At 41.2% G+C, this 24,642-nt stretch overlaps 2 protein-coding genes across 3 annotated transcripts in view; both read right to left on the bottom strand.

Moving 5' to 3' along the window:
• Positions 1–550: 550 nt before the first annotated feature.
• Positions 551–12,242, bottom strand: LOC140544114 (uncharacterized). Of its 2 annotated transcripts, none has more exons than XM_072667497.1 (16): positions 11,954–12,242; positions 11,414–11,518; positions 9,902–9,977; positions 8,779–8,935; positions 8,216–8,261; positions 8,063–8,121; positions 6,750–6,785; positions 6,603–6,655; positions 6,110–6,242; positions 5,074–5,291; positions 4,931–4,976; positions 4,162–4,227; positions 2,785–2,844; positions 2,611–2,693; positions 1,229–1,323; positions 551–1,128 (listed from the first exon to the last, which is right to left on the bottom strand). In XM_072667497.1, the coding sequence occupies exons 1-16, from the start codon at positions 11,988–11,990 to the stop codon at positions 1,094–1,096; spliced, it is 1,305 nt and encodes a 434-aa protein (XP_072523598.1). In that variant the 5' UTR covers positions 11,991–12,242; the 3' UTR covers positions 551–1,093. The 2 variants fall into 2 exon arrangements, with proteins under 2 accessions (XP_072523598.1, XP_072523597.1); XM_072667496.1 differs by having other exon boundaries at positions 2,611–2,696.
• Positions 12,243–24,306: 12,064 nt separating this feature from the next.
• LOC140544154 (galanin receptor 2a) overlaps positions 24,307–24,642 on the bottom strand; it is a 3,173-nt gene continuing 2,837 nt past the window's right edge. Inside the window, exon 2 of the mRNA XM_072667555.1 lies at positions 24,307–24,642. This exon is cut by the window's right edge and continues 967 nt beyond it. The gene's annotated coding sequence lies outside the window, so the exon portion shown is untranslated.

Consider the following 24,642-nt stretch of genomic DNA (forward strand, 5'->3'; position numbering starts at 1 on the left):
CGACAACACGACGCAGAGCGAGGCCGCGTCCCGATCCGCGGACTGTCGCACTAACTAGTGCGCACTGACGCTTTCGCTGTGTGCTTATTAGCGTAGTGCGTGTAGAGGAGGTGTGCTGGTGTTGGACGCGAGCCCAAATGCTTCTCTTTTTCGGTTTCTGGTGAATTATGTCCACATTTGGTTGAGATTTGACATTTTATCTCACAGTAAAGACTCGAAATTATTTCCTGTATTACTGTAATCACTTATTTTCTCATGTTACTCACTATATCTACACACTGATTTATTTTCTCCAAATAAATTAGCATAATTGTTAGAGAGTCTAACGTTTCCCTGATTATTATTCAAGCGATAACTCGAAATATAATATAAATACACATTTAAATAAAATACTATAAATAAAAAATAAATAAATAAAAACTGTGTTGCAGTGATGACTACATAATGTCAAAATTTGGTTTGTTGACCTTATTAAGTGGAAATGTTTACTATGTTGAAATAATTAGTGATACAATTTAAAGAAAAATAATTATAAGTCATAAGTCGTAAGTTTGTGATTTTGGGAGGTTTTCAGATAATATTTTATTTCAAAATACACAATCAAAAATACATATTACATAAATAAATTGCCTATGTGTAATCACTTAAAAAAAACAATAGAATAAGTAATTATTAAAATAATATTAAAGATAATATTAAAATAAATGTAATCATATTATCTTGGGATATTGGAGAGAATAGGTAATTATCACTATATGATATGTTATCATTAAAAGAAAATAAGTCAATTACAAAAATGATAAAATCCTCATACATAAGGATACATTTAGGCTCTTCATACCACCTCTGCCCCCAAGTGTATTCATGTAAATACAATGTAATCAGAAATAGTTAAGCCCTCTATGCCATTTATTTATTTATTTATTTATTTTCTAAAATAATATAATGTCTGATATAAACTGAGATCACAATACTTTCTCATACAAACGTCTCATACAAAAGTTACATGTTACAATAAACATTTTCAATAACACACTAACAGCTCAGTAGTGATAGAAACGGTAAACCGCCCGACATCAACGCTGTGCAGTTCTCATACAAACCATTCTGTGCTCTTAAACCCAGCAGCTGCAGAAATAACAATAACAACAGCAACAACAACAGGTCAGTGGAACTGCATTTACCACACAGAGGGTGTTAAAAGCACTAGAGGTACTACAGGGCTCACCTATACGATGGACAATCTCCTCACACTCGCTGCTGGACGTTGCCTGCAGAACCACACAGGAAAAGCCTGCAGGCTGCCCTGTGTCTGGAGTATCTCTGAAACAGCCAATGAAATATTCAGCTTCAATATTGACTCAGCTAATCAAGCCCCAAGTTCACAAACCATGAAGATGTCCAGACCTTAAGTTTCCATTTCCACTGATAAGTACAGCTGGAATGCAGATATACCGGCTTCACTTCCACAGTTTTCCAATAGCAGTGAACATCATCCTTCCATAATGCCCAACATTACATACACTATATGTCCAAATGTTTATGGACACCCCTACTAAAAAATGCATTCAGCTATTTAAAGTTGCTCCTATTGCTAAAATATATGTGCAAATGCACAAACACTCACAACGAGCTGGTCCAGTCCCTGTAGAGAAGTACTGGCAATAGAATAGGACTCTCTGGAGCAGATAAACATGAACCTATTGGCACCATGCCGCCTAATGCCAGGCGTGGGCTAGAGGGGTATAAAGCCCCCCAGCATTGCGCTGTGGAGCATTGGAGGAACTGTCTTCTTTGGAATGAATCCAGTACTTTTGGGGTAAGTTGGGGAGTTAATAAATGAGGTGGGGTGGTGATCATCCAACATTCTGACCTCATTAACGTTTTTGTCACTGAATGCAATCAAATCCTCAACACAATGCTCTAAAGTCTAATAGAAAGTCTTTTTCCCTGGACAGAGACAGTTACTCCAAAGAAAGCAGGATAAACTCTTTTTAATTTCCTTGATTTCAGAAGAAACATATGGGCTGGTGTCCAAATACTTTTGTTAATTTGCCATTTCAGGTTCCCCAGTTCTAGTTACCATTGGTTACACAATGCTACCAGTGCTGGAAAGGTCAGGCAACTGCTTCTTTTGGACAGCTGAACACGCTTGGAGGAGAACACTGTCAGCCCTGTTACATCAGCCAACAGACACCCACTTTAGCATCGTGCTAAGCGATAGGGGGAGGGAAGGCCATCCACAGCCATCCATGTCCAGGAGACGTGGATAGCAACACTGTTCTTACGGAGTGGGCAGGATGTCCCTGTCTCTCTCCCATCACTCAGAGCAATGCTAGCCAATGTGGGCATCTGTTAGCTGATGTAACACAACTGGCAGTTAGTGCTCTCCTCCAAGCGTGTTCATGCTAGCCTTCACACTCCCTGCACTGGGAGCACTGAGGAGTCTGACCTAGTGGGTGGGAAATGGAAAACCCAGGGAGAAGATATGATGAATGCACTGGGTATTTCTGGAAGTGCAGAATGATAGTACCTGAATGAAAACATGACATGCACAAACCATCTTTCTTTAACAAACTAATATAATAAAAAAAGTATAGAAATACATACACTACACAAAACGCAAAGATGGTGAAGTCCGGCTGGCCAAACCTCCCCACGCATGATATCTCTGGAAAGTGGTGCTGGAACAGCTGCTGTTTAAAGTGAAAGACACTGAAGATGTTTTCATCCTCCTTAAATGGGCATCAGTTTCTACATCTCTCCTCAGTAACTGATACAGACCTGTTTATTGGCTTTATCTGTGCAGGTCAGGTGAGTCTCCTTCACATCCAGCAGCACCTCCTGCATAGAGAAACAACTTCAGCAAGGCTCAGAAATGTTCAAAAAGTAATGGCAATTGTTTTATCCAAAGAGTTGGAAGAGAAAAACTATCAAAATCTGTTCTTCATACCAAGAAGTCACTCATATCACTTTAATGATGCAATACTGGAGCAGTTTTATTAGAAAGCATCTACAAAAGGTTTTCCACCAAATGAATCCATCATTGAGTTGTCATGGTTCGACAGGTTGGAAGAGTTACTTTACAAATGTATAACATACCTAAGGGATGGATAGATAAATAAATAAATAAATAAATAAATCCTCACAAAGATATTGTAAACCTGTAGAGCCAACATATCATATCTAATTAAATAATCTAATTAAAGAGCAAATTTCTGTATTTATTTATTTATTTATTTATTTACTTAACTGAAACTTCAACAGTGATCTAACATCAGATTTCCAGAAAGTGCAGAAAATTCAATTCTCTGTTACATAGGCCTATACAAGAATCCCCATGATTGTGCTGGCCACTTTATTAGAAACCCCTACCTAGTGCCTTGGAGAGCAGCACACTGTGAATATAAATTACTGCACTCAGTATGGGAGAGTATTTCAGCAGCTACCTGTGCCATTTGTCTGTATCATAAAGTAAATTATTATATACAGTACATTAAAGTGACTGTATGGAGAGTGTGATTATCCTTTGAATTGGTAAAAAACTCTGCATCAAGTGAAGGTTCTTTAAATGTTCTTCATGCTCACACATCTCTATTACAATCATGGTTCTATGTGGAACCTAAAGTGGTTCTTATATGACATCACTTATTTATTTATTTATTTATTTATTAATTAAGAGAGCACAAGGTTCTCCTGGACGCCCACAGCCAACATGTGGATGTGTTCAATTCCATCACCAGCTCACCCGATTTATCAAACCAGGTGTTGGATGAGAACTATAAATGGTTATATATAAATAACAGTGATTGTAATGAATTGAATTATGAATGTTATTAGTATTTATTCTAATATTACTGTTTAACTGAGCTAATAAACACAGTTTTGTGCATTAGTATAAATGTAGTCTGATGATAAAACTTAATAAGACGTATGGCTTAACCCCTTAACACTCCACGGCTTATTACACACATACAGTATCTATAGGAGCTTCTGTACAAACCGGCGGGGCTATTCCTTGGTAATGGAAGTTTGTAACAACACTTTTGGCCATAGGCTTTCTAATAAGACCCTGAATTAAACCATGTTTGAGAATATAGACCAAATGCAGAAACTCTTGCTATCACTGATATCATGAATCAGGTTAGGATGTAGGTGTACCTTACTGTTCTGCCTCCTTCTCAGCACCGCAGGGATGGCATGCTGCAACACCTCCTTCCCTCCATACTGAGACAAGGAGCAATACAATGAATTAATTCAAAGCTTATCAAATCCGTCACCACTATCAATTTAGCTCATTTTCATTTTACTTATATATAAACTACCAGTCAAAAGTTTTAGAACACCTGCATGTTTTTCAGTAGTCCACTGACAGAGCTGCATCGCCCAGGAAAGCCTGCTTTTCTTATTTTCCCACCTTAGCAATGACGTTTTGTGGATTTGAGTGAGTCCGACCTCTTCCTTTACCAGAGCTCTTTTGATTTCTCCAGTTACCAAGAGTCTTCTGATGGTGTAGGAAATTGTCGTCTCCACAGTCTGGCTTTAAGAGTTAGAAGGCTCTACTTGTGGTTCTGTGTTCAGTGTCTTTTTCTAGTCATTATGTGAGCCGTCTGAACGTGCAGTGTTGTGTAAATACTGCAGTAGAGAGTGTAAGTTACACAGTCTGCCCCAATCCTGCTTTAATACAGATAAAGGCTATCTATGTAAATTGTTTCCATTGATTTTGTTGTTGTTATTTATTAATTCTTTTTGTTTTTAATTAATTTATTTTACCTCAAAAGCCCTGACAGTTTACCACTAGCCTTTGTACCATTTCAGGCATTTTACTGGACCTAAAGTGCTTAAATGTCAACAAAAAAATGGAAAATTTGGGGTGTTTTAAAACTTTTGACCTCTAGTGTATATTCACACGTCTCACTATTCTCATTACCATTCCTATGTTTGTTTTCCCTAGGAGCTGCAGTGCGTACAGGATCCTGTCAACAGCATGAAAGCAAACAGAGTCAGATTACTGTTCTGGTATTTGAAACCAATGCACTAGCAAATACACCAAATAAGGGTCTGCGTGCGTACCGGCCCTCTTTCACACACTGGCTCTGGGCTGGCCGCTGTGCCACAGGATTGGGCTGCGGGCCGTCCTGGGCTGAGCTGAACTGGAGCGATGGGTTTTCCTGTTTGAGCAGCCGTAAGAGCGGCACTAAAGGGCGATACACGCTTCTATCTGCGGCTCTCCAGCGCAGCAGCCGGAAGGATAAAGGCTGACCTTTCAGTCTGGACAGCAACACACCTGCCTTTATAAAATACACAGCAGTGCAAATACAGTACAGATCATACCTGTGCACACATACGGGGCAGAAATGTGGTGTGAAACACTGCACTAATACTGGGTAGGGCCTCCCTTCACTCTCAAAGCAGCCTCAGTTCTTCATGGCATGGATGGCATGGATGGATTGTTGGAAATATTCCTTTGAGGTTCTGATCCATGTTGACATGATTGCATGTTGACAAGATCCAGTGCCTGGGAAGACCACTGAACCAGATTCATCAGGCCTGGCTATGTTTCTCCAGTCAGTCCAGCTGTGATGAGCACAAGCTTTCTGTTCTTGGCTGACAGAAGTGGAACCTGACATGGTCTTCTGCTGTTGTAGCTCATCCACCTCAAGCTTGGACGATGTACTGTGCACAGTTATGGTAGCCTTTCTGTCAGCTCCAACCAGCCTGACCATTCTCCATTGACCTCAATGGGGCGTTTCCGTCTGCAGAACTGCTGCTCACTGCTGCTCACTTATCCTGATTACACCATTCTGAGTAACTTTAGGAGATCAGCACTTCTAGAAATCCTCAGACCAGCCCTTCTGGCACCACAAATCACTCACACACATTTTCCAGAATTCTGATGGTTGACATGAACATTAACTGAAGCTACTGGCCTGCATCTGCTAGATCAGCTTTAATGCACTGCACTGCTGCCACGTGACTGGCTGATTGGATAGAAAGTAGGTGTACAGGTCTTTCTGATGAATTGCTCAGTGAGTGTTTATCTCTATTTACTTAGGCTAATGAGAAACTTGTGGAAATGTACTTAAGATCTCAGAAATCATTACTGGACCTGCCCATTGCTGGAATTCCTCAGCGAGGTGCCATTGATTTCATCAATAATGTCTCCAGGCTCTGCAAACATATCCACCTGAGCCATGCCACCTTGAAGCAGTTCCAACACAAACACACGCCCATCCAGGTACCTGAGAGAGAAAGAGAGAGAGAGAGCAAGCAAGAGAGAAGCTGTAAGTGTGCACTCATACAGAACAGAATGCATGCCCTATTACAACACATGGGGTCAGTTTCCCAGTCCGGGATTAATCCAAGCCCTAGATGACATTTGTCCTTCCGTGGAGAATCTCCATTGAGCATGTAGGAGTCCAGGACTAGGCTTAATCCCTGCATGTAGAACAATCTCTAGAAGCATCCAAGCAACAACAACAAAAAAAAAAAACTAACTAACAAGTCATGACCACATGAATTTAGTGCAAAAGCAACCTGTCAACCAGTCTGACTTGACCGCTTGGAAGCCTGGACAGACATGCTACTGTAAGCATGCTAACCTGAGCACCATCCCCAACTCGCGGCACGGCACTGCCTCATAGGTTTCGCACACCTAAAACACACAAGTAAGCTTTCATCATGCATTTTACATGCACCTACCGCCAATCAGTGCTGAAGGTGGGTGTGTTAGAACACTTCAGACTTACCGGAAGCAGCCAACTTTCGTCCAGGAAGCTGCAGTTCTGGATTGGAGGGTGTAGAGAGGAAATGTCCCGTTAAACAGTGCAAAGGAAGGCTTGAGTAACTGGTAGTAAATGGCAATGTTAAAAGGTCACAGCATACATTGTGTTGTTAGGGACCCTTACTGGCTACCGTATTAGACCTGCCTTGCTGGCACACCCTGTAGGTGGACAGTTACAGATTTCAGCCATGGGTAAGCCATCCTCTGGTCCAAAGCCGACCACAGTGTGGCGTGTTTTGCAAAGATGGCCGATGAGTATGTTTGATTTGACCAGGTACAACCAACCGCACCCTCTTAGCCAATGAGAGAATATATTTTACAATAAACAAACTTATTCAATCATAATTCTCCTTTTAAAATGAGATTTCTGTAAAAATATACTGTAACTTGCTCTCAGATGGACATTGTTTTGGATGGTGGACCACTCTTTTTGATACATCGGCCATCAGACACCAGTTCCAGCCAGCATTGCACTTGATTTACCCAACCTATAGAGAGCAAGGCCAACTGTGCAACATGACTCAAGGCCGGATGATGGACCACTTTTAATCTAACAGCAGAGATATTGTAAAATCAGACCAGGTTGAAATATGAATAGGAGTTCTTGTGTGCTCAACATGCCGTCTGTTTTCTGATAAAGCCCCGTCCTTCAACAAATAGAGCAGCTTGCTAGTACTAGATGCTAGTTGCTACGAGCAGAGGAGGGTCAACGTGCTTGTAGGGCAAGCATTTCTCTCTGTGGAGATCACAGTAGCCAGAACAAGCTGAAAAATCACATTTCTTGTGCATTACTGAGCCGACAGCTACAAGCTATTCATGAGGTTTTGTCCGTTTCCAGTATTTTGGTCGCACCCTTTAATAGAGACGGGAGCCTGGTCTCATGTGACTGGAAATAACTGCCCGGTGGCATTGCAAAGATGGATTGCAAAGACTTGCCTATAAGGACTTTACTGACTGTGACACTGACATGTGGTATATTCATACCAGTGCCACACCCACTACCATGTCATTGGCAATGCTGTGCTGAGATGGTCCACCATCCAAATAATACCTGCTCAGCTGTGGTCCCATACTGGTCCTTTTCCACTAAAGGCTGATTACTAGTACTGTAACAGATGGGTAAACCTTAAACCCACAAAGTGCACCTATACGGTAGGTGTTTCTGATAAAGTGGCCAGTGGGTGTATCTACAGTGCAGGTGTTTTTAAGACACTCAGTGTACAGTAAAACTGCATGGAATACTAACAGTGAGTAGATTTCACAGCAGAAGCCACATACCTCTATGTTGAGCTTGAACTCCATTTCAGAGAGAACCAGACACAGAGAGAGAAAAGGCTCTGCGTTGGGGAAAATTTGCACAATGCTGTCATTTCTCAGATGTGAGATGCCCCAAGTGATAAATGTAGATGCATTGAGGGAAAAGGTGCTCACCTACAAATTCCTCATTCCTCAAAACAGAAATATCAGGACTATAACACTGCAAAAAAGGAAAATACAGATATTATTGTAATAAAGTAATATCAGAGTAATATAAGAATATCATGCTATGCAGAGAGCTCTCCACAATGTAGCAACGTAATATAGAAACATGCTGTTTTGTGTTGGACAAAAAATTAATTTTAATAATGCTGTCCAATGAAAAACATGTATCTCAAAAATGGTGTCTTTACAGGAGAAGGCAAAATATTACTAATTCTTATGTAAGTCAATGTAATATAAGAGTTTATTCCAAGTAATTTACAGAATTTCGATTGGTCCAGTTATCCAGATTTATTTACACAGTGTACAGAAGCAGGTGGATGGTTCAAATGATGGATAAAATCAAAAACGGACAAAATTACATGTAATTTTGTCATGTAATTTTGTCCACATGTCTAATGAAACCCATGAGATACATGGTTTTCATTAGACAGGTGATTTTTACCTCCTCCTGTTCGTGATAGAAAAAGATCTAATACCTGTGTAAATCCAATCCCGACTGTATTTTCACTGACCTCCATGACTCTGGCAGTGTGTAACAGATGCCTGACAACATTTCCCAGAGTTCTCCTGGTCAGCATTAACCGTATGAAGAAGCGTCCGCGGCCCTGAGCAGTCAGGAGTTTGGGGCAAGCCAAGGTCTGCTGCACTGCTAAGGACACTGCACTTAGCCTGCAGCCGAAAGGACCAGAGAAACCTCAAGGTGCTTAAGGTCAAACACAAAGCAATTCACATGATTCATCAGAATTCATTTATTCATCCTACAGCAGAGGTTGGGAGCTCTGGTCCTGGAGGATTCCTGCACAGTATTGTGTTCCTTCTGCTCAACCACACCTGATTCAACTCACCCATTAGCTGCCAGATTTATTAGGAGTGTTAGAGCAGGGAAATCAACAAACTGTGCTGGACTCCAGGCCTCGGGTCCCTGGAGCTGCTGTAGGTGTGAAATCTGTCATGTTTCTCAAAGCAGTGCTAAAGGGTTATTAGATGGGTATTACAGAGATGCTAGGTGGTTGTTATGGTACTTTAGGTGGTTGCTATGGTTATTGTGTAGTGATTCATATGGGGTCGTAAGTGGTTTCTGCGGTACCCTTTATGGTTGATTTGGTGTTACTTGTGTATTTGTATCACTGTGACATACGAAGGATGCGCAAACTTTTGCCTTTGCGCGCTATTCATTCCTATGAGACAGAAAATCTGTAGTTGTTGCTGCCCGGGAACTATACATCCAATCAAGAAGCTGCCTGAGATAAACATATATATATAATATTACATTTATTTGTTTATTTATAAATGGTTCTGTGGTTTATCTATTAATCTCAAAAGATGTTCCTGGACGCTATCCCACTTTTAATTTCCTGACTGTAGCAAAAACCTATCCTACCCCAACGCAAGAGTGTCCTGTCCTGTCCTGTCCTGTCCTATCCTGTGTATAACCAGATCAGGGGATGCTAGGCTAACGTAGCTAACACTAAACACTAGCTTTAGAATGTCACCAATCTCCTCTTTGTAAATACAGGCCCCAAAATATCTGACAACCTGCTCAAACTCCATCCAGATCTGCCCACACCGATTTTTTGCAGTCTATAAACTAAACTGTGTGACCTGTGATACAACCTGCCCCAACACAAGACTGACCTGCCACATGTGTCCTGTTGCAGCAGCTGCTCAAAACAATGCCAGTAGTCTCTGTTGGTGAGGCTCAGCACTGGCTCTGCAAACATGAACAATGATCATGGAGTTAAAAAAGCTCAGATTACAAACAGGACTCATCAGGTGTAGCAATGGAATACGTATAAGCTTATACAGGCTGAACATAGAGTACGCACAATGTCCAAAAGTATCCAGACACTTTGGGAGCTTGTAAGATTTCTATGTAAAAGCATTGTAATCCAAAGAGATGCTTAAATAATACCTATAGCATGGGCCGTTGAACACTCTCGTATCCTTTTAGGGTATAATTTCTCGTTACGGGGTGGTGCCCTCATGGGTATTTAATAGGTCTTTAGTACCTTTAGGGAAGTTAGCTGTGCTAAATGTCCACACACATACTCCTTGTAGAATTTGGGCTAGTCCAACAAAGCCAACAAATTTTATGCATATAAATTACACTTGTGCTGTTCCAAACCTAGCTAGTGCGCCCCCTAGAGGTCGATAATTCAGTCCTGCTGCATCTATAACCCCACCTCAATTGATGATGAAATAGAGAGGATTTTCCCTCGGTTTTGTAATGGTGGCTCCAGCAACAAACTAAGCAAAATAATTGTGAGCTTTCTACTCTAAGCCCCGCCTCCACATGCCAATTATTCAAATGAGCTGAGAAGGTGGGAGACCACATAATACAGAGTAAGCCCACTCTTTAAGATGCATCTCCTCAATCCAATCTCCATCCAATACCTTTAAGGTGTGTTGGAGTGGTGTCCGTGATCTACTGTATAACTCGCAGGTGGGGTAGAGTAGTGGTTAACATCACTGCCTTCCCTGTGGAACTAATCTTCCATCATCAGCCTCTACTCTTTCGGGGTGGCTTTACACTAGACATTGGAACATTGCTAAAAAGATTCAGCTTCTAATGATGGAAGATTAGTTCACATCACATGGATGGCATGTGGTTGCCCGAGTATTCTTAGTGGTGTACATGATTTATAACTCGTGGGTGGGGTAGGGTAGTGGTTAACATCACTTCCTTCCCTGTGGGAGACTACGTTTCAATTCCTGGGCCGGGAAAGTACACCACACTACACCACTAAGAATACTTGGGCAACCACATACCATTCATGTGATGTGAACTAATCTTCCATCATCAGAAGCTGAATCTTTTTAGCAATGTTCCAATGTCTAGTGTAAAGCCACCCCAGACGAGTAGAGGCTGATATGGGACCGCTTCTGAAGAAATGCTGGATCAGCAGGTGTCTACAAACCTTTGGACAGATTGTGTAGGCCTATATAAGAGTGAATGTACTCAGGTGTATGTGTGAAATCCCTTCCCAGGCTTTGGATCTGGCCATGGTGATCTTCACCACTCACTTTAGCATTCAAGAGCAGTCCAGACTAAGTAGATTTTTTAATATGTAAAAAAAGAGCCTATTTGTTTACATGGCAAATTATATAAACAGCAGAAGTGATGGAGGAAAGGCACTGCATACTCACGCTGCAGTCCCTTACGCAGAATGAGCTCCAGCAGCTCGCAGCAAGGTGCCAAATGAGGGCTGGAGTCTGTCACCGTGCCTTCAGCCTGGAGCTGCAAAATACACACTGGAGACAAACCGGTTCAGACGGGTTGGGAATATAGCTATGTTTAAGAGGAGGTAGGGGTCATTTGCTCATGGATGAGGCGAGGCAGACTTGGCATCCTCACTTAGTGACAGATATTATAATCCTACATAACACCTATTCGGCCAAGCCCTGCTAAATCAACACCACCTGAACATGACAGTGATGTAATGCAGGCTGTTTAAGGACAAATATTGACTCGTGGACTTGACAAGTGTTCCTCAAACTCTAAACTTTAAGTTTAAGGAACATTGACATCAGTGGAGAGAGTAAATATGACTGTATTCATTTATAATAATAATAATAAAAATAATAATAATAAATATTATTATTAGTATTCATAAATGCACAGTATAGTAGATTGCTATTGCTTCTAATACACTAAAAGAAAGGAAAGCAGCATAACTGAGATCTTACCTTTCAGGGTCTCAACCAGAGGGTCTTTACCAGGCATGGCGCTTCCCTGTATGTCATACAGCTGTTATAAACAGAGCGCAGCAGCTGGATCAGCTTGGAGCCAATGATCGAGCATTTCCTCCCAGCAGACTCAGCAAAAACAATGACATTTATCCAGAAATGCAGAGCCCTGCTAGAAGAGCCCTGCTCAAGATTCCCACATCTGCACACAGCTGCCTCTACACTGTGGGATCAGCGCAGCGTTGGGAAGCATGGCGCTCATTCCACCGAGCCTGGAGCACAAACAGCAGAGCGTGCCCAACATTATGAAGATAAGAGACGCTGCTCATGAATATTCATTACGCTCGTCTCGGTTTCTCTAATCAGAGCTCATCTAGAACAGGACACCGCCCACCCGTTTCACACACGGCTTACTGGCGCCCTCTACTGGATCAGGTAGCTATTACCTGAGTGCTACTGCCTACAGCAGCGGTTCCCAAACAGGGGCCAATATAGGGGACCTAGCTGATGTCCAGAAAGGACATTTTTCTGTACCGTTGACCCCATCTCGTATCTCGTGACCACTACTTATTTTTCTTGTGATCTCATAGATAAATAATAACTAGTTTTTTATTTATATTTCCGAAGATAATGGCATCATTGTGGACAGTGGAAAGAGAGGACATCTTAGTAGATAAATGTGGAGAGAGCTGTATGATATTTAATAAAAAAATAATAACAGTTTTCAAACCGGAACAGCAGAACTAAGGCTATTGAAGAGACTGCTCAGGAACTGGGGACTACTAGTACTAGTACTGGTACTGATACTGGTGTTAGCCTCTATGAAGCTTTATTAATCATTTAACTACAGTGCATGGTCTAAGTTTGATGTGTTATCATGGCAGAATCCCATTTTAAGATAAAAAAAGCTTTTTCATGTATAAAAAAAACAAAACAATAAAAAAATAAAAATAATAACAATAATAAAGTGTCCCTCAGATCTGGTTGCTAGTCTAGTGGCTAGCTAGCTAGTTTGGTGTTTGTTTTGACTCAGACATTGATGTTTATAGATAATGATGATATAGACATTGATGGATATAGATAATGATTTTTCTTGTGATCTCGAGACATGTTGTTTTGTCAAGATCACAACTTCTATTTGTTATCATGAGAAAACCACTTAGTTATTTTGGCTTCGCATGAAAATTAAGTTGTGATCATGAGATGACGAAAAAAGAAAAATACAGCTATTTTTTTAACTCATGACCTGGAGGGACTAGTGCAAAGGGGCAGGATGCAAGTTCACTTTATTAGGTGATCTTTTAAGAGAGATCAAATCAGAGCTCACAGAAGGATCAGTTATTAGTGATGGCAACCTTGAAACTCAGGCCGATTCTCGATCAGTTGCAGCCCAAGTACTGCTCCATTCAAAAGTTCACATCTAGGCAAGCATAGTCCTCAAAAACTAAACTAATTAAAGACTGATGAAACGTAGAAACCAAAATAACAGAGTTTCAGTGCTGCAGGAAACCAATATATCTGAACATACAACAACGCAAGACCAGGAACTCTGCAAACACCCCCTGTGAGCCCCCTGTAGGAGCACGACAGACAACAAGAAACACCTGGGGAGGATAATGAGAGGGCACGGCTACAAAAGGAGTCACAGGGATTCTCGATACAAAGTAAGCCAAGTTCTGACTAGTGTACCTGGTTGTGCTGACTTGGTGAGTACAACCCCTCCCCCCGAGGACGGGAGGACCCTGTACGGGAATTTTGCAATTGGAACAGTGGCATGGTGTGTAATGCATTCTGGGGTGTTTGGCATGGTGGAGCCAGAACGCATCTGGGTGTTCGGACTGTACATGGCTAGATGTGAACTTTTGAATGGAGCAGAACTTGGGCTGCAGCCCTACAGACAAGAACAGACAATAACACAGATCTGAGAATCAGCCACAGGTGGGGAAAACTGAAGACTGAGAGCGGAGACAAGTACAATGCACATGGCAGACCAAAGCAAAATAGCAGACAGACACAAAAAGTGTTTTTGCTAAAAAGGTAAAGGTGCACATATTTGTCAGTGTACACTGTACAGCAAAATGTGTCCTCTGCATTTAACACATCTGTGGTAGTGAACACACACACTAGTGAACTGGGGCAGTGAGTACACACACACACGCAGAGCGGTGGGCAGCCAACTCCAGTGCCCGGGGAGCAGAGAGGGTAAAGGGCCTTGCTCAAGGGCCCAACAGTGGTAGCTTGCCGAGCCCGGGAATCGAACCCACAACCCTGTTATCAATAGCCTGGCACTCTGAACCGCTGAGCCACCACTGCCCTTAAATTATTAACTAAGTAATTTGAGCAAGATTAATATCAATATTGTAATATTAATATTTTACTTTTTTTTTTTTAATTAAATCACAACTGAAAACTGTTTGCAGCCCCTACTATTTATTACCAGACAAGCTTTCCAGCTTTAGTGCAAAAACATCCAGTATGTTAAAACTAGCTGTGGACTTCCCCTGTTGTTTATTTGTGAGACTTGTAAATCATCTCAGCATGTCTCGCTGACGTCTGTTCTTGGATGGCGGCTCACCATCTCAAACTTAACCCCAGCAAGACAGAGCTGCTGTACATCCCGGGAACTGCTGGACTTCAAAACGATCTTGCCATCTCTTTTGAGAACTCACTGGTCACTCTTTCTACAGAAGCTCGAAGCCTTGGTGTAGTCATGGATGATCAGTTATCGTTCTCAAGTCATGTTGCAAATGTAACTCGGTCATGCAGATTTCTTCTGTACAACATCCAGAGAATTCAACCCTTCTTCTCTAGAGAGGCCACTCAGGTGCTCGTTCAGTCTCTCGTCACTTCAAGACTTGCAGTAGTCAAGTAGTCCCTCTGCGCACCATCAGACCCCTGCAACTTATCCAGAATGCAGCGGCACAGGTCGTCTTCAACATTCCTAAATTCAGCCATGTCACTCTACTGCTGCGTTCTCTCTTCACTGGCTTCCTGTAGCTGCTGTCCAGGTCATCAGATTCAAAACCCTGACTCTGGTCTACAAAGCCAAGAATGGACCAGCCCCTCCGTACTTGATGGCAATGGTCAAAATCTGATCTGCACCAAGAGCCCTTCCAGCTTCAAGTACTGCTCGGCTCGACCCGCCATCCCTCAAAATCCACGGAAGACAAGCGTCCAGGCTTTTTTCTGTCCTGCACCGAAGTGGTGGAACGAGCTTCCCCTGAAGACTGAAGACCCACCTCTTCCGAGAGCACTTGGGAGAATAGTGTATTCAAACTAGCTGAGGTTATTCTTGGGTAAATAGCAAAGCACCAAGTCGCTCTGGATAAGAGTGTCTGCTAAATTCTTTAAATGTAAATGTAAAATTTCACAGTGTATTAAACTAACCCTGTTGTGTGGAGGCTGTACTCCAGCCTGGCCAGTTCTCCCCCAACATGAAAACCCCTGACCGGTGAAGAGACTAACACTGAATACCTGATTCCAAAGGAACCAGTCAAGGGTTAGACATATTAGGCAGCAAATGAACAGTCAGTTCTTGAAGGTGATGTTGGTAGAAGCAACTGGAATCTGGAAGCAGAAGAATCTGGGCCACTATGACAAGAACCAAACTGTGATGTTCTAGACGACTGGATCAGACTATCTCCAAAACATCAGGCTCTTTGGGTCGATGGGGTCATGAGTGCCCAAGGCTGATTGATGAGGTCCATGAAGGTCCCACCACCTCACAACTTACAGGACTTAAAGGATCTGCTAACGCCTTGATGCCAGATACCACAGGACACCTTTCAAGCTCTTGAGTCCTTGAGACGGAGCAGAGCTGCTTGGGCAGGAATGAGTGGGACCTACAAAATATTGGGCAGGTGGTTGTAATGCTATGGCTGATACGTATATGAGACTGACTTATGTGACTTTTACACATTTAGCAATCAATCACACGTATAATGGAAAGTACTTGGTTGTAACGAGTGGTTTACAATTTTTATTCATATCAGAAATTAGTTTTTTATAAAAGATTGTTTATTATGTAAGTCAATAGTTTAGTTACAAAATCAGCTGGCCTTTTCCTTTTCTTTACGGCGTGCTTGTTTTTTTGTGGGGTGGTTTGTGTGGAGCACTGCACAATACCCAATCACTTGGAATTTGCTCTACGCAGAACAGCTTCAAACAAACTATGTCAAAGTCAATTTAACACAGTGAGGCCAAAGAACAACAGGAGTCTTTGTTAAAGCACATCTGACCCACTTTAGCACCAGACTGAGCTCCACAGGGGTCTACGGCCTCGCTCTCGCCCCTGCCTACCGGTGCACACTTCAGCCTCCTGGTTTCTTTCATCAGCGCTGATTCGGACTATCAGATGCAGGTCAGTGTGTTCTTGTACTGATGAGACCCACAGATGTGGAACAGTGGTCAGCCCTTTCGCGTCCTGTGGCGGGTAATCGCAGATCAATACGGTACAAACGCTGAAGTGAAGCTCTGTGAGGTTCTACAGAAAAACATGTTGATCCGAGCAGAAACGGGGGAGCTGTGTCTTATCGTTAATGGAAAGAAAAAGAATCCAAAATTTATTTTTATATATTTTTGCTGACTTATCATGTTTGAATTGGTTTATACACCAAAACAACGCTCATTCCTTTGAACATGGCAACTGTCTGATCTCATTTCCACTTCTCCACAGGTGGAACTGATCTCTGACAATGATGAGAGGGCCTACTTGGAGAAGATTGAACACCTAGAGAATTTATCACCTCAGACACCTAAGGGACTTCGAACTTGCTGTGGCACTTCTACACCTGCACTATCAAAAGCATCCTCATTAGAGAGTGGTGCAATCAGCTGAGCACTACATGGAGTGCTCAAAGACCAAGCTCCCTGACCTGCACATCATCTACAGCAAGCGGTGCTGGCTGACCAAGGCCAAGACCAAGGGCCTTAACCGTGCCAACACTAATTATTTTCCCTCTGTTGCTGCCATGGAAGAACTTTTGCTCTCACAGATAATGGGGCAAAGCTTCCTCCTGCAGATCATTCGGGCCTTTTAACCAGGACAGAAATTTGGTCTACCTCATATACATGCACATCACACGCATTACCTTTCACTGGGCATTAAAACACACAGAATTACTATACTACCACTTGCTAGCTTGGACAAATAATTAGTCATCTTGCGTGTTTAAGGTGGTAATAACTTCAGGCTCCTGTAGATGCTGTTTCATGAGGATGATCAGGCTACAAATAACTGCGAAGTGTGTGACGGGATTCATCAAAGCGATTGGCAAAGAGAGAGAGAGCAGAAATGTGCAATACCAGATATTGGGGGCAGCCATTGTTAGGGGACTAACTACTACTTTTTTGCCTTGAATGTGCTGTTGACTCTGCTACAGACCAAACTGCTTAGGTGGAAGAGATAGGTAGAAGTTCTGCACCTACTAATCTGGAACCTGAGCTAAGGGCATAAACATTAATATAGAGGAGAGTGAGGAACAACCTCATATAGGGCTGATTATAACATGGATATTTTATGTAGTTTAGTATTTAGTTCAAAGCTTCATAGAGATTTATGGCAGCTGAGTCTGTAGGTATATGGAAGGTGGTCATACAGGTCTACCAGCAGTGGCAGAAATCTCAGGCTTCAGGAAATCCTCATCAGAAATGTGGTAGACAGATGAAACTGATGGACAGGAAGTGTCCGCAGGCGTGTTTCACGGCTTGCGAATAAAATTGCAGTTCCCTGTAATGTGTTTTTTTCACACTCCTACCACTGCTACCTGTCTAATGACCATGTTGATACCTAAATGGACTCTATTAAAAAAAAAAAAAGGCCACTATTAATATTAGCACTATTAACTATTATTACTCTGACCATCACTGCCATGACTATGTTTAAGTTCTACTACACCATGATTATTATATTATAATTATGATCAGAACAGTTTAACAGTTTAGATGGTTTGTTAACTTTTTTAATCATTAATTAATAAATAGTTCTGATAAGAGGAGGAAGGGTCAGAGCTCCCTTGTGAGTCTTGGTTCCTCCCAAGGTTTCTTCCTCCAGCTCTGAGGGAGTTTTTCCTTGCCACTGTCGCCGTTGGCTGCTCACTGGGGGTCTTGGATCTTTCCTGTCTTATGTTATTTCTTTTTTCTGTCTTTTATTAATTACTGATTATGTTAAGCTGCTTTGTGACGACAACATCTGTAAAAACCACTATACCCTCTAGTAGCAATTCTTGACTGGAAGCAAAGTGATTTTCATTCACAAGCTATAAAACATGCAAATAAAATCATAATTCATAATACTTTTTTTTATTTTCCAAAGCTCTCCTCGAGGAAGCCTCACTTCAGCTTGAATGTGGAGCAACACTACTGTAGGTCAAATGGGCGGTGTTCATGGTTGTGACATCGAAACCACAGTAAATTTAAATAGGCCATTTTCGAACCTTTAACTGTGTTTACATACTTTGAGGCCTGAAATGACACAAGATGGACCATCTGCTGGCCTTCACAAACAGTGCAAGCTATTTTTCTACGAATAAGACAGAGGTCAGACTTAATTGACAAACCCTGCCCGTGCAGTGGCCTACAGCAGCTCACTGCATGGTCACTTGAAGCCCATTAAAGTGGGAAATGATCGGCAGTGTGGACAGAGCACACAGAAGCATCTGTCCTCTGAACTGACCATGACCAGCTCATTCACCAAACAAGAAGTTGTTACTCTTTTCTAACAACAACCTTGGATTTATGTGTATTTTGGGCAGACTTGTGGAAATGTAGCTGATCTGGCAAATATATATAAAGGAAGTCTGCACTGGAGCTACTAATGCTAATGTGGCTATTTTCAAAGGCCCCCTAGTGGCCATTCCAGAAGTAGGATGGAAATGTACTGGTTTAAAATAGCCACCACATGAGTTACAATACATATTTGATATCAACCCTGGTGAAAGCCAACCATCTCAGCATGTAAAGTCAGAGCTTTTTGTGAGCTACATTTTTTTGATCAATATATAAGCGAGCCACAAGGCCTCTTTTCTTGCAGGATACACTATGTTTTTCCACAGTTTGGTAAGTGCATATTTTTGCAATGAAACACAAGTGATATGTGACTTGGATTCCTATTCATCTGTTTTCTTTAGGTTTGGGTCACTAGACACTGTGTTGAAGTATGCCTTGGGTTTTTTAAGCATTACCGTTTTGAAACAGTGGTTTGGAGTCTCGCTCGAAATAATGGGGATCATGTGATCGCTGGAAATGAGGCTTGGTTAGGCCACTAAAACACATTCTCATTGCAAATCTGAGGCGTCACATTTCCCTGTCCCGCCACAGACTCGAGCACAACCAGCTGAAAATAAAGTGTACTATATGTGTACTCAGATAAAACACACATAAAACATAAATAAATAAAGTGTGTATATGGTCAACATTCTTTTTAAAAAATAAAATATGCACAAAAGTATTTGGGTTGAATGTCAGGTGTGGCCCAAACTGCCATAATAGAATAAAAGTCCTTGCCAAACCTGCCAAGAAAGTCGATTTATATTTTTTATTTCTGTGTTCAATTGACATGCAGTCTACATTAATATTCAATACTGTCTTTTTGCATTATCAAATATTACCAAACCTGATTATTTTGTATACAAGGAGAAAAACAAATTTAACTATAATAGTATAAATTAACAATAAGAGTTTATAGAGCTAATGAGAGTTAAATCCATACTAGACAAAAAACCCTAAACCCCAGAAAATATACTATTAACACAGCCAGAACAATGAGCCCAAAATAACAGCCCAGAGGAACATACGATTTACAGGTAATGACAGCATAAGACAAAGACCCAGCACAAGGGTAAAAGTACAAGACAGACAACCTGAGACACCTGGGGAGGATAACGAGAGGACAGGGCTATAAAGGAGGCACAAGTGGGAACACTGAAGACTGGGAGGGGCTAAGGCAGAGACAAAGAAAGGAAGACAAGAGGGCAAGGCTGGGTCAGCTATACAGTATATCGCTACTGTCCAATAAAAAACATGTATCTCCATTTTTGTCTGTTCTTAGTTGTAGCTGCTTGGTATACTGTGTGGAGAGTTTTGGATGAATGGACAAATAGAAATGCTCTATAATGACCTGTACTAAATTTGTTTTTGCATGGACTTCCATTGAAAGTTAAGAAAGTTGTTTCCTCCTCCTGTAAAGTTGCCATATGGGAAATACGATAAATGTTTTTCATTGGACAGCTGTGATAAAGTCAATGCTAGAAATACAACAAGATCTAACCAGTATTAACCAGTGAAAGGGCTTAAAGGTGGTAGACAGTATTCATTATGGTCAGTCATAAACCTCAAGCCTCATTACTTTCACATTATATCAAATTAAAAATATAAACAATCAAAGTAATATGTAAATAGATACTGACGACCATCTCTCCCAAATTTTGATATCAGTATTGTGTTAGATTAACAGTGAAATATCAGTGAAAGTTGCCGGTTTCTAAGGTTAGCAGTGATGACATTGAACATGGGTGTTGTAGTTTAGCATGTGATTGCAATTTTGTTCAAAGCTTCATAAAATAAAATAAGTTTGTATGCATTAATTAATATATATATATATATATATATATATATATATATATATATATATATATGTGTGTGTGTGTGTGTGTGTGTGTGTGTGTGTGTAGCTATTTCAACAAATTTCTATGCTGAAAAATCTGAAAAAATCTAATTTCTACATTTAATAAAGTCTCTTTTCACTATTCTTTTCCATATTCTGCTTTCCACAAAATTACCCTTGTTGTACATAGAGCAGGCTTGATTTAACATATTTTACTGCAGTAATGGGATTATTTCAAAAGGTTTAAAGGTGATTAAAAGTGGTTTTGGTTTTCTGTTGATTTCTGTTGTTAAAACTTTAATGTTTTAACATAAAATGTGGCAAAAGTGATGATAAAGCGTTGGAACATTGATTCAATGAAGTTAATGTTTACACTTTAACATTAAATACTATCTGGGAAGCTAATGACTGAGAAATTACAAACAACTTAACCATTATTCCATATAAACAAACAGCAAATGACATTTTCATCACATTTTATTTTGCACACATCCATCATAATTTTAGTCCATTATCCCCACTGAGAATTACTCCATTAAAGAACTTCCCATGATGCAGTCTATAATACATTACTCATGACCAGCAGTTTGGACGAGTCCTTACTTCTGTTGGTTAGTTGGTAAAGTCAAATATATTTCATATTTAGGACAAAAAATCTTTTTGTGTAAATTTTAGGACACCTGGTACGTATCATAATTAGTTCTTTATCTCATGCAGAGTGAAAAGTGGCTTAAGATGGGGTATTATGGTATATTAGCACCTTCTGACAGGCAGCAGGGTGTAAACACTGTTATTCCAGCACAGCTCTGTTGACTTGCTCTCCCGCTGCATCTGCTATGCATGCTCTATTGGTCAAATGCCAGATCAATGATTAGCCTCAGCTACTTCAGCCGAAGGACACGAGCCACACAATCACGGAGAGCAGCGAAGCATCATTGAGATGAAGAAGAGAAGAAGAGGGTTTTCTCCGGTTTACAAAATCAACAGCAGGTCATCATAGTGTTTCTCTTGACGTTCAGACCACAGACTGAATGGAAACCATGAACGAAGCAACGAGGGCATTATTTTACAGTGGTAGAAATAAGACAAGGGTGAGGAAACAGTGGGCAAGAGGTCAAATACCACCTTTAAATTGAATTTGGTCAATTAACATAGACAATTAAAGAGAAAAGTCAACAGTTTTGTGCCCTAATATCTATTCGGCACAATAAACAACACTTAAAAAAGCTTCATTAAATAAGATCACATAATAAAAGTCCTCATGTCCACATTTTCTTTAGCCTAAGGCCTTTTCCATATATACAGTAGCTCACATATACAATACTATACATGTACATGCACATGACAGACCCAAATCACACATCCTTATGCAGTGGCTGCTCACGTCACACATTAAATGAAGCTGCAATATGGTGTTTTTCCACTGACGGAGCAGCACTTCGGAATCCCCCAGGGCAGCGAGTTAACAAACTACACATTCTGAAGTCCCTCCATCAGTTTAGCAGAGAAAAAGAACCATACAGAAGGACAGGACAACAGCACACGTGGACAAACATGTTGCATAACAGCTTGACCACAGTGGACAGCCATGTGCCGATGAGCTCTGCCTCTCTGGAAAAAAATGTACTTGTAGAAACGTCTAAGAAAACAAGACAAAGGTGTCTTTCAGAAAGCATTTCTGAGCAGGAGTGCTGGGTGTCGAGCATTCCTAATGGATTACACTTACCTTTATGACCACAGCTAGAATCACTGTATTTATCTGAGATGTCTTAGTCATACAAATTGCCTTTAACCCCTTAAACCCTTTAAGCTCTCTATATAAGCCTACACTGCTATATTGTTAGATTTTACATCAGTTTAATAGGACCTAAAATAGAACCCTGTGGGAGAGTTACAGAGTTACAAGCTGCATCTTAGAACATGAATGCATGAAAATGCACCCAAAATGCATTGAAAACTATAGCGTCCCACTGGTGACATTCCACATAAATAAAAATAAGTCAAGGCCACAAATGAGTAAGACGTAGGATTGAGACAGTTAAGCTGTGCCACGACTTTTTGGTCCACTTTTTTGGTCGTGGCACAGCTTAACTGTCTCAATCCTACGTCTTACTCATTTGTGGCCTTGACTTATTTTTATTTATGTGGAATGTCACCAGCAGGGCTCTGTATAAATATATATACAGTGGGGGAAAAAAGTAGTTAGTCAGTCACCAATTGTGCAAGTTCTCCCACTTAAAAAGATGAGAGAGGCCTGTAATTGACACCATAGGTAGACCTCAACTATGAGAGACAAAATGAGAAAAAAAAAATTCTGAAAATCACATTGTCTGATTTTTAAAGAATTTATTTGCAAATAATGGTGGAAAATAAGTATTTGGTCACCTACAAACAAGCAAGATTTCTGGCTGTCACAGACCTGTAACTTCTTTAGGAGGCTTCTCTGTCCTCCACTCATTACCTGTATTAATGGCACCTGTTTGAACTCGTTAACAGTAGAAAAGACACCTGCCCACAACCTCAAACAGTCACACTCCAAACTCCACTATGGTGAAGACCAAAGAGCTGTCGAAGGACACCAGAAACAAAATTGTAGACCTGCACCAGGCTGGGAAGACTGAATCTGCAATAGGCAAGCAGCTTGGTGTGAAGAAATCTACTGTGGGAGCAATAATCAGAAAATGGGAGACCTACAAGACCACTGCTAATCTCCCTCGATCAGGGGCTCCACGCAAGATCTCAGCCCGTGGGGTCAAAATGATCACAAGAGCGGTGAGCAAACATCCCAGAACCACACGGGGGGACCTAGTGAATGACCTGCAGAAAGCTGGGACCAACGTTACAAAGGCTACCGTCAGTAACACACTACGCCGCCAGGGACTCAGATCTTGCAGTGCCAGACGTGTTCCCCTGCTTAAGCCAGTACATATCCGGGCACGTCTGAAGTTTGCTAGAGAGCATTTGGATGTTCCAGAAGAGTATTGGGAGAATGTCTTATGGTCAGACGAAACCAAAGTAGAACTGTTTGGTACAAACACAACTCGTGAGGAGAGTGAATGCTGAGTTGCATCCAAAGAACACCATACCAACTGTGAAGCATGGGGGTGGCAACATCATGCTTTGGGGCTGTTTCTCTGCAAAGGGACTAGGACGACTGGTCCATGTACATGAAAGAATGAATGGGGTCATGTATTGTGAGATTTTGAGTGCAAACCTCCTTCCATCAGCAAGGGCATTGAAGATGAAACGTGGCTGGGTCTTTCAGCATGACAATGATCCCAAGCACACTGCCAGGGCAACAAAGGAGTGGCTTCGTAAGAAGCATTTCAAGGTCCTGGAGTGGCCTAGCCAGTCTCCAGATCTCAACCCCATAGAAAACCTTTGGAGGGAGTTGAAAGTCTGTGTTGCCCGCCGACAGCCCCAAAACATCACTGCAACATACCAGCAACGGTGTGTGCCAACCTTAAGGAAAGCGTTTGACCTCTGTCATTGCCAACAAAGGATATATAATAAAGTATTGAGATTAACTTTTCTTATTGACCAAATACTTATTTTCCACCATTATTTGCAAATAAATTCTTTAACTCTTTATTCTTTAATTCTTGAGAACTTGCACAATTGGTGACTGACTAAATACTTTTTTCCCCACTGTATTTATATATATATATATATATATATATATATATATTATCTCACCCAAACCACTTCAGAAAGTGCTCTGAGAAACATTTATCCAGATCCTCTACCAGCATGTAAGCATCTATCTCTCCAAACAACACTCAACAACCAGAGCACCTTCATAATTTTGTGATGGCACCTTCCTCTGCTTTTTTGCAGATAGGGAAGACCTCACCCCTGGTGATGTTTTAAGGGCCCAGACATCAATCTAGTTCCAGCTAATGGCAACCTAAGCAAACTAGATGAACTGGCTCCAATCTAGGCTGCCTGATAATCATCTTAGGTGAACTCATCACTGCACACACTGGTTACAATCCAGATACAATGAAACAATCAGGGTCTCAAAAGAGCAATGTCTTCCCTAAAGACCTGGGAGTCCAGGTTATCCAGTGTTTATCTCATAACCAGT

The sequence above is a fragment of the Salminus brasiliensis genome, chromosome 22 (assembly GCF_030463535.1).
Source record: "Salminus brasiliensis chromosome 22, fSalBra1.hap2, whole genome shotgun sequence".
In the NCBI taxonomy this organism is placed as follows: domain Eukaryota; kingdom Metazoa; phylum Chordata; class Actinopteri; order Characiformes; family Bryconidae; genus Salminus; species Salminus brasiliensis.

Bases quoted from the DNA above. Each gene is read 5' to 3' on its own strand.
- LOC140544114 (XM_072667496.1), bottom strand. From the start codon at position 11,990: ATGCCTGGTAAAGACCCTCTGGTTGAGACCCTGAAAG. The intron at 11,519-11,953 runs GTAAGATCTCAG...GTTTGTCTCCAG, and splicing joins TCTGGTTGAGACCCTGAAAG to TGTGTATTTTGCAGCTCCAG. The intron at 2,697-2,784 runs GTCTGTATCAGT...CACTTTAAACAG, and splicing joins CAGATAAAGCCAATAAACAG to CAGCTGTTCCAGCACCACTT.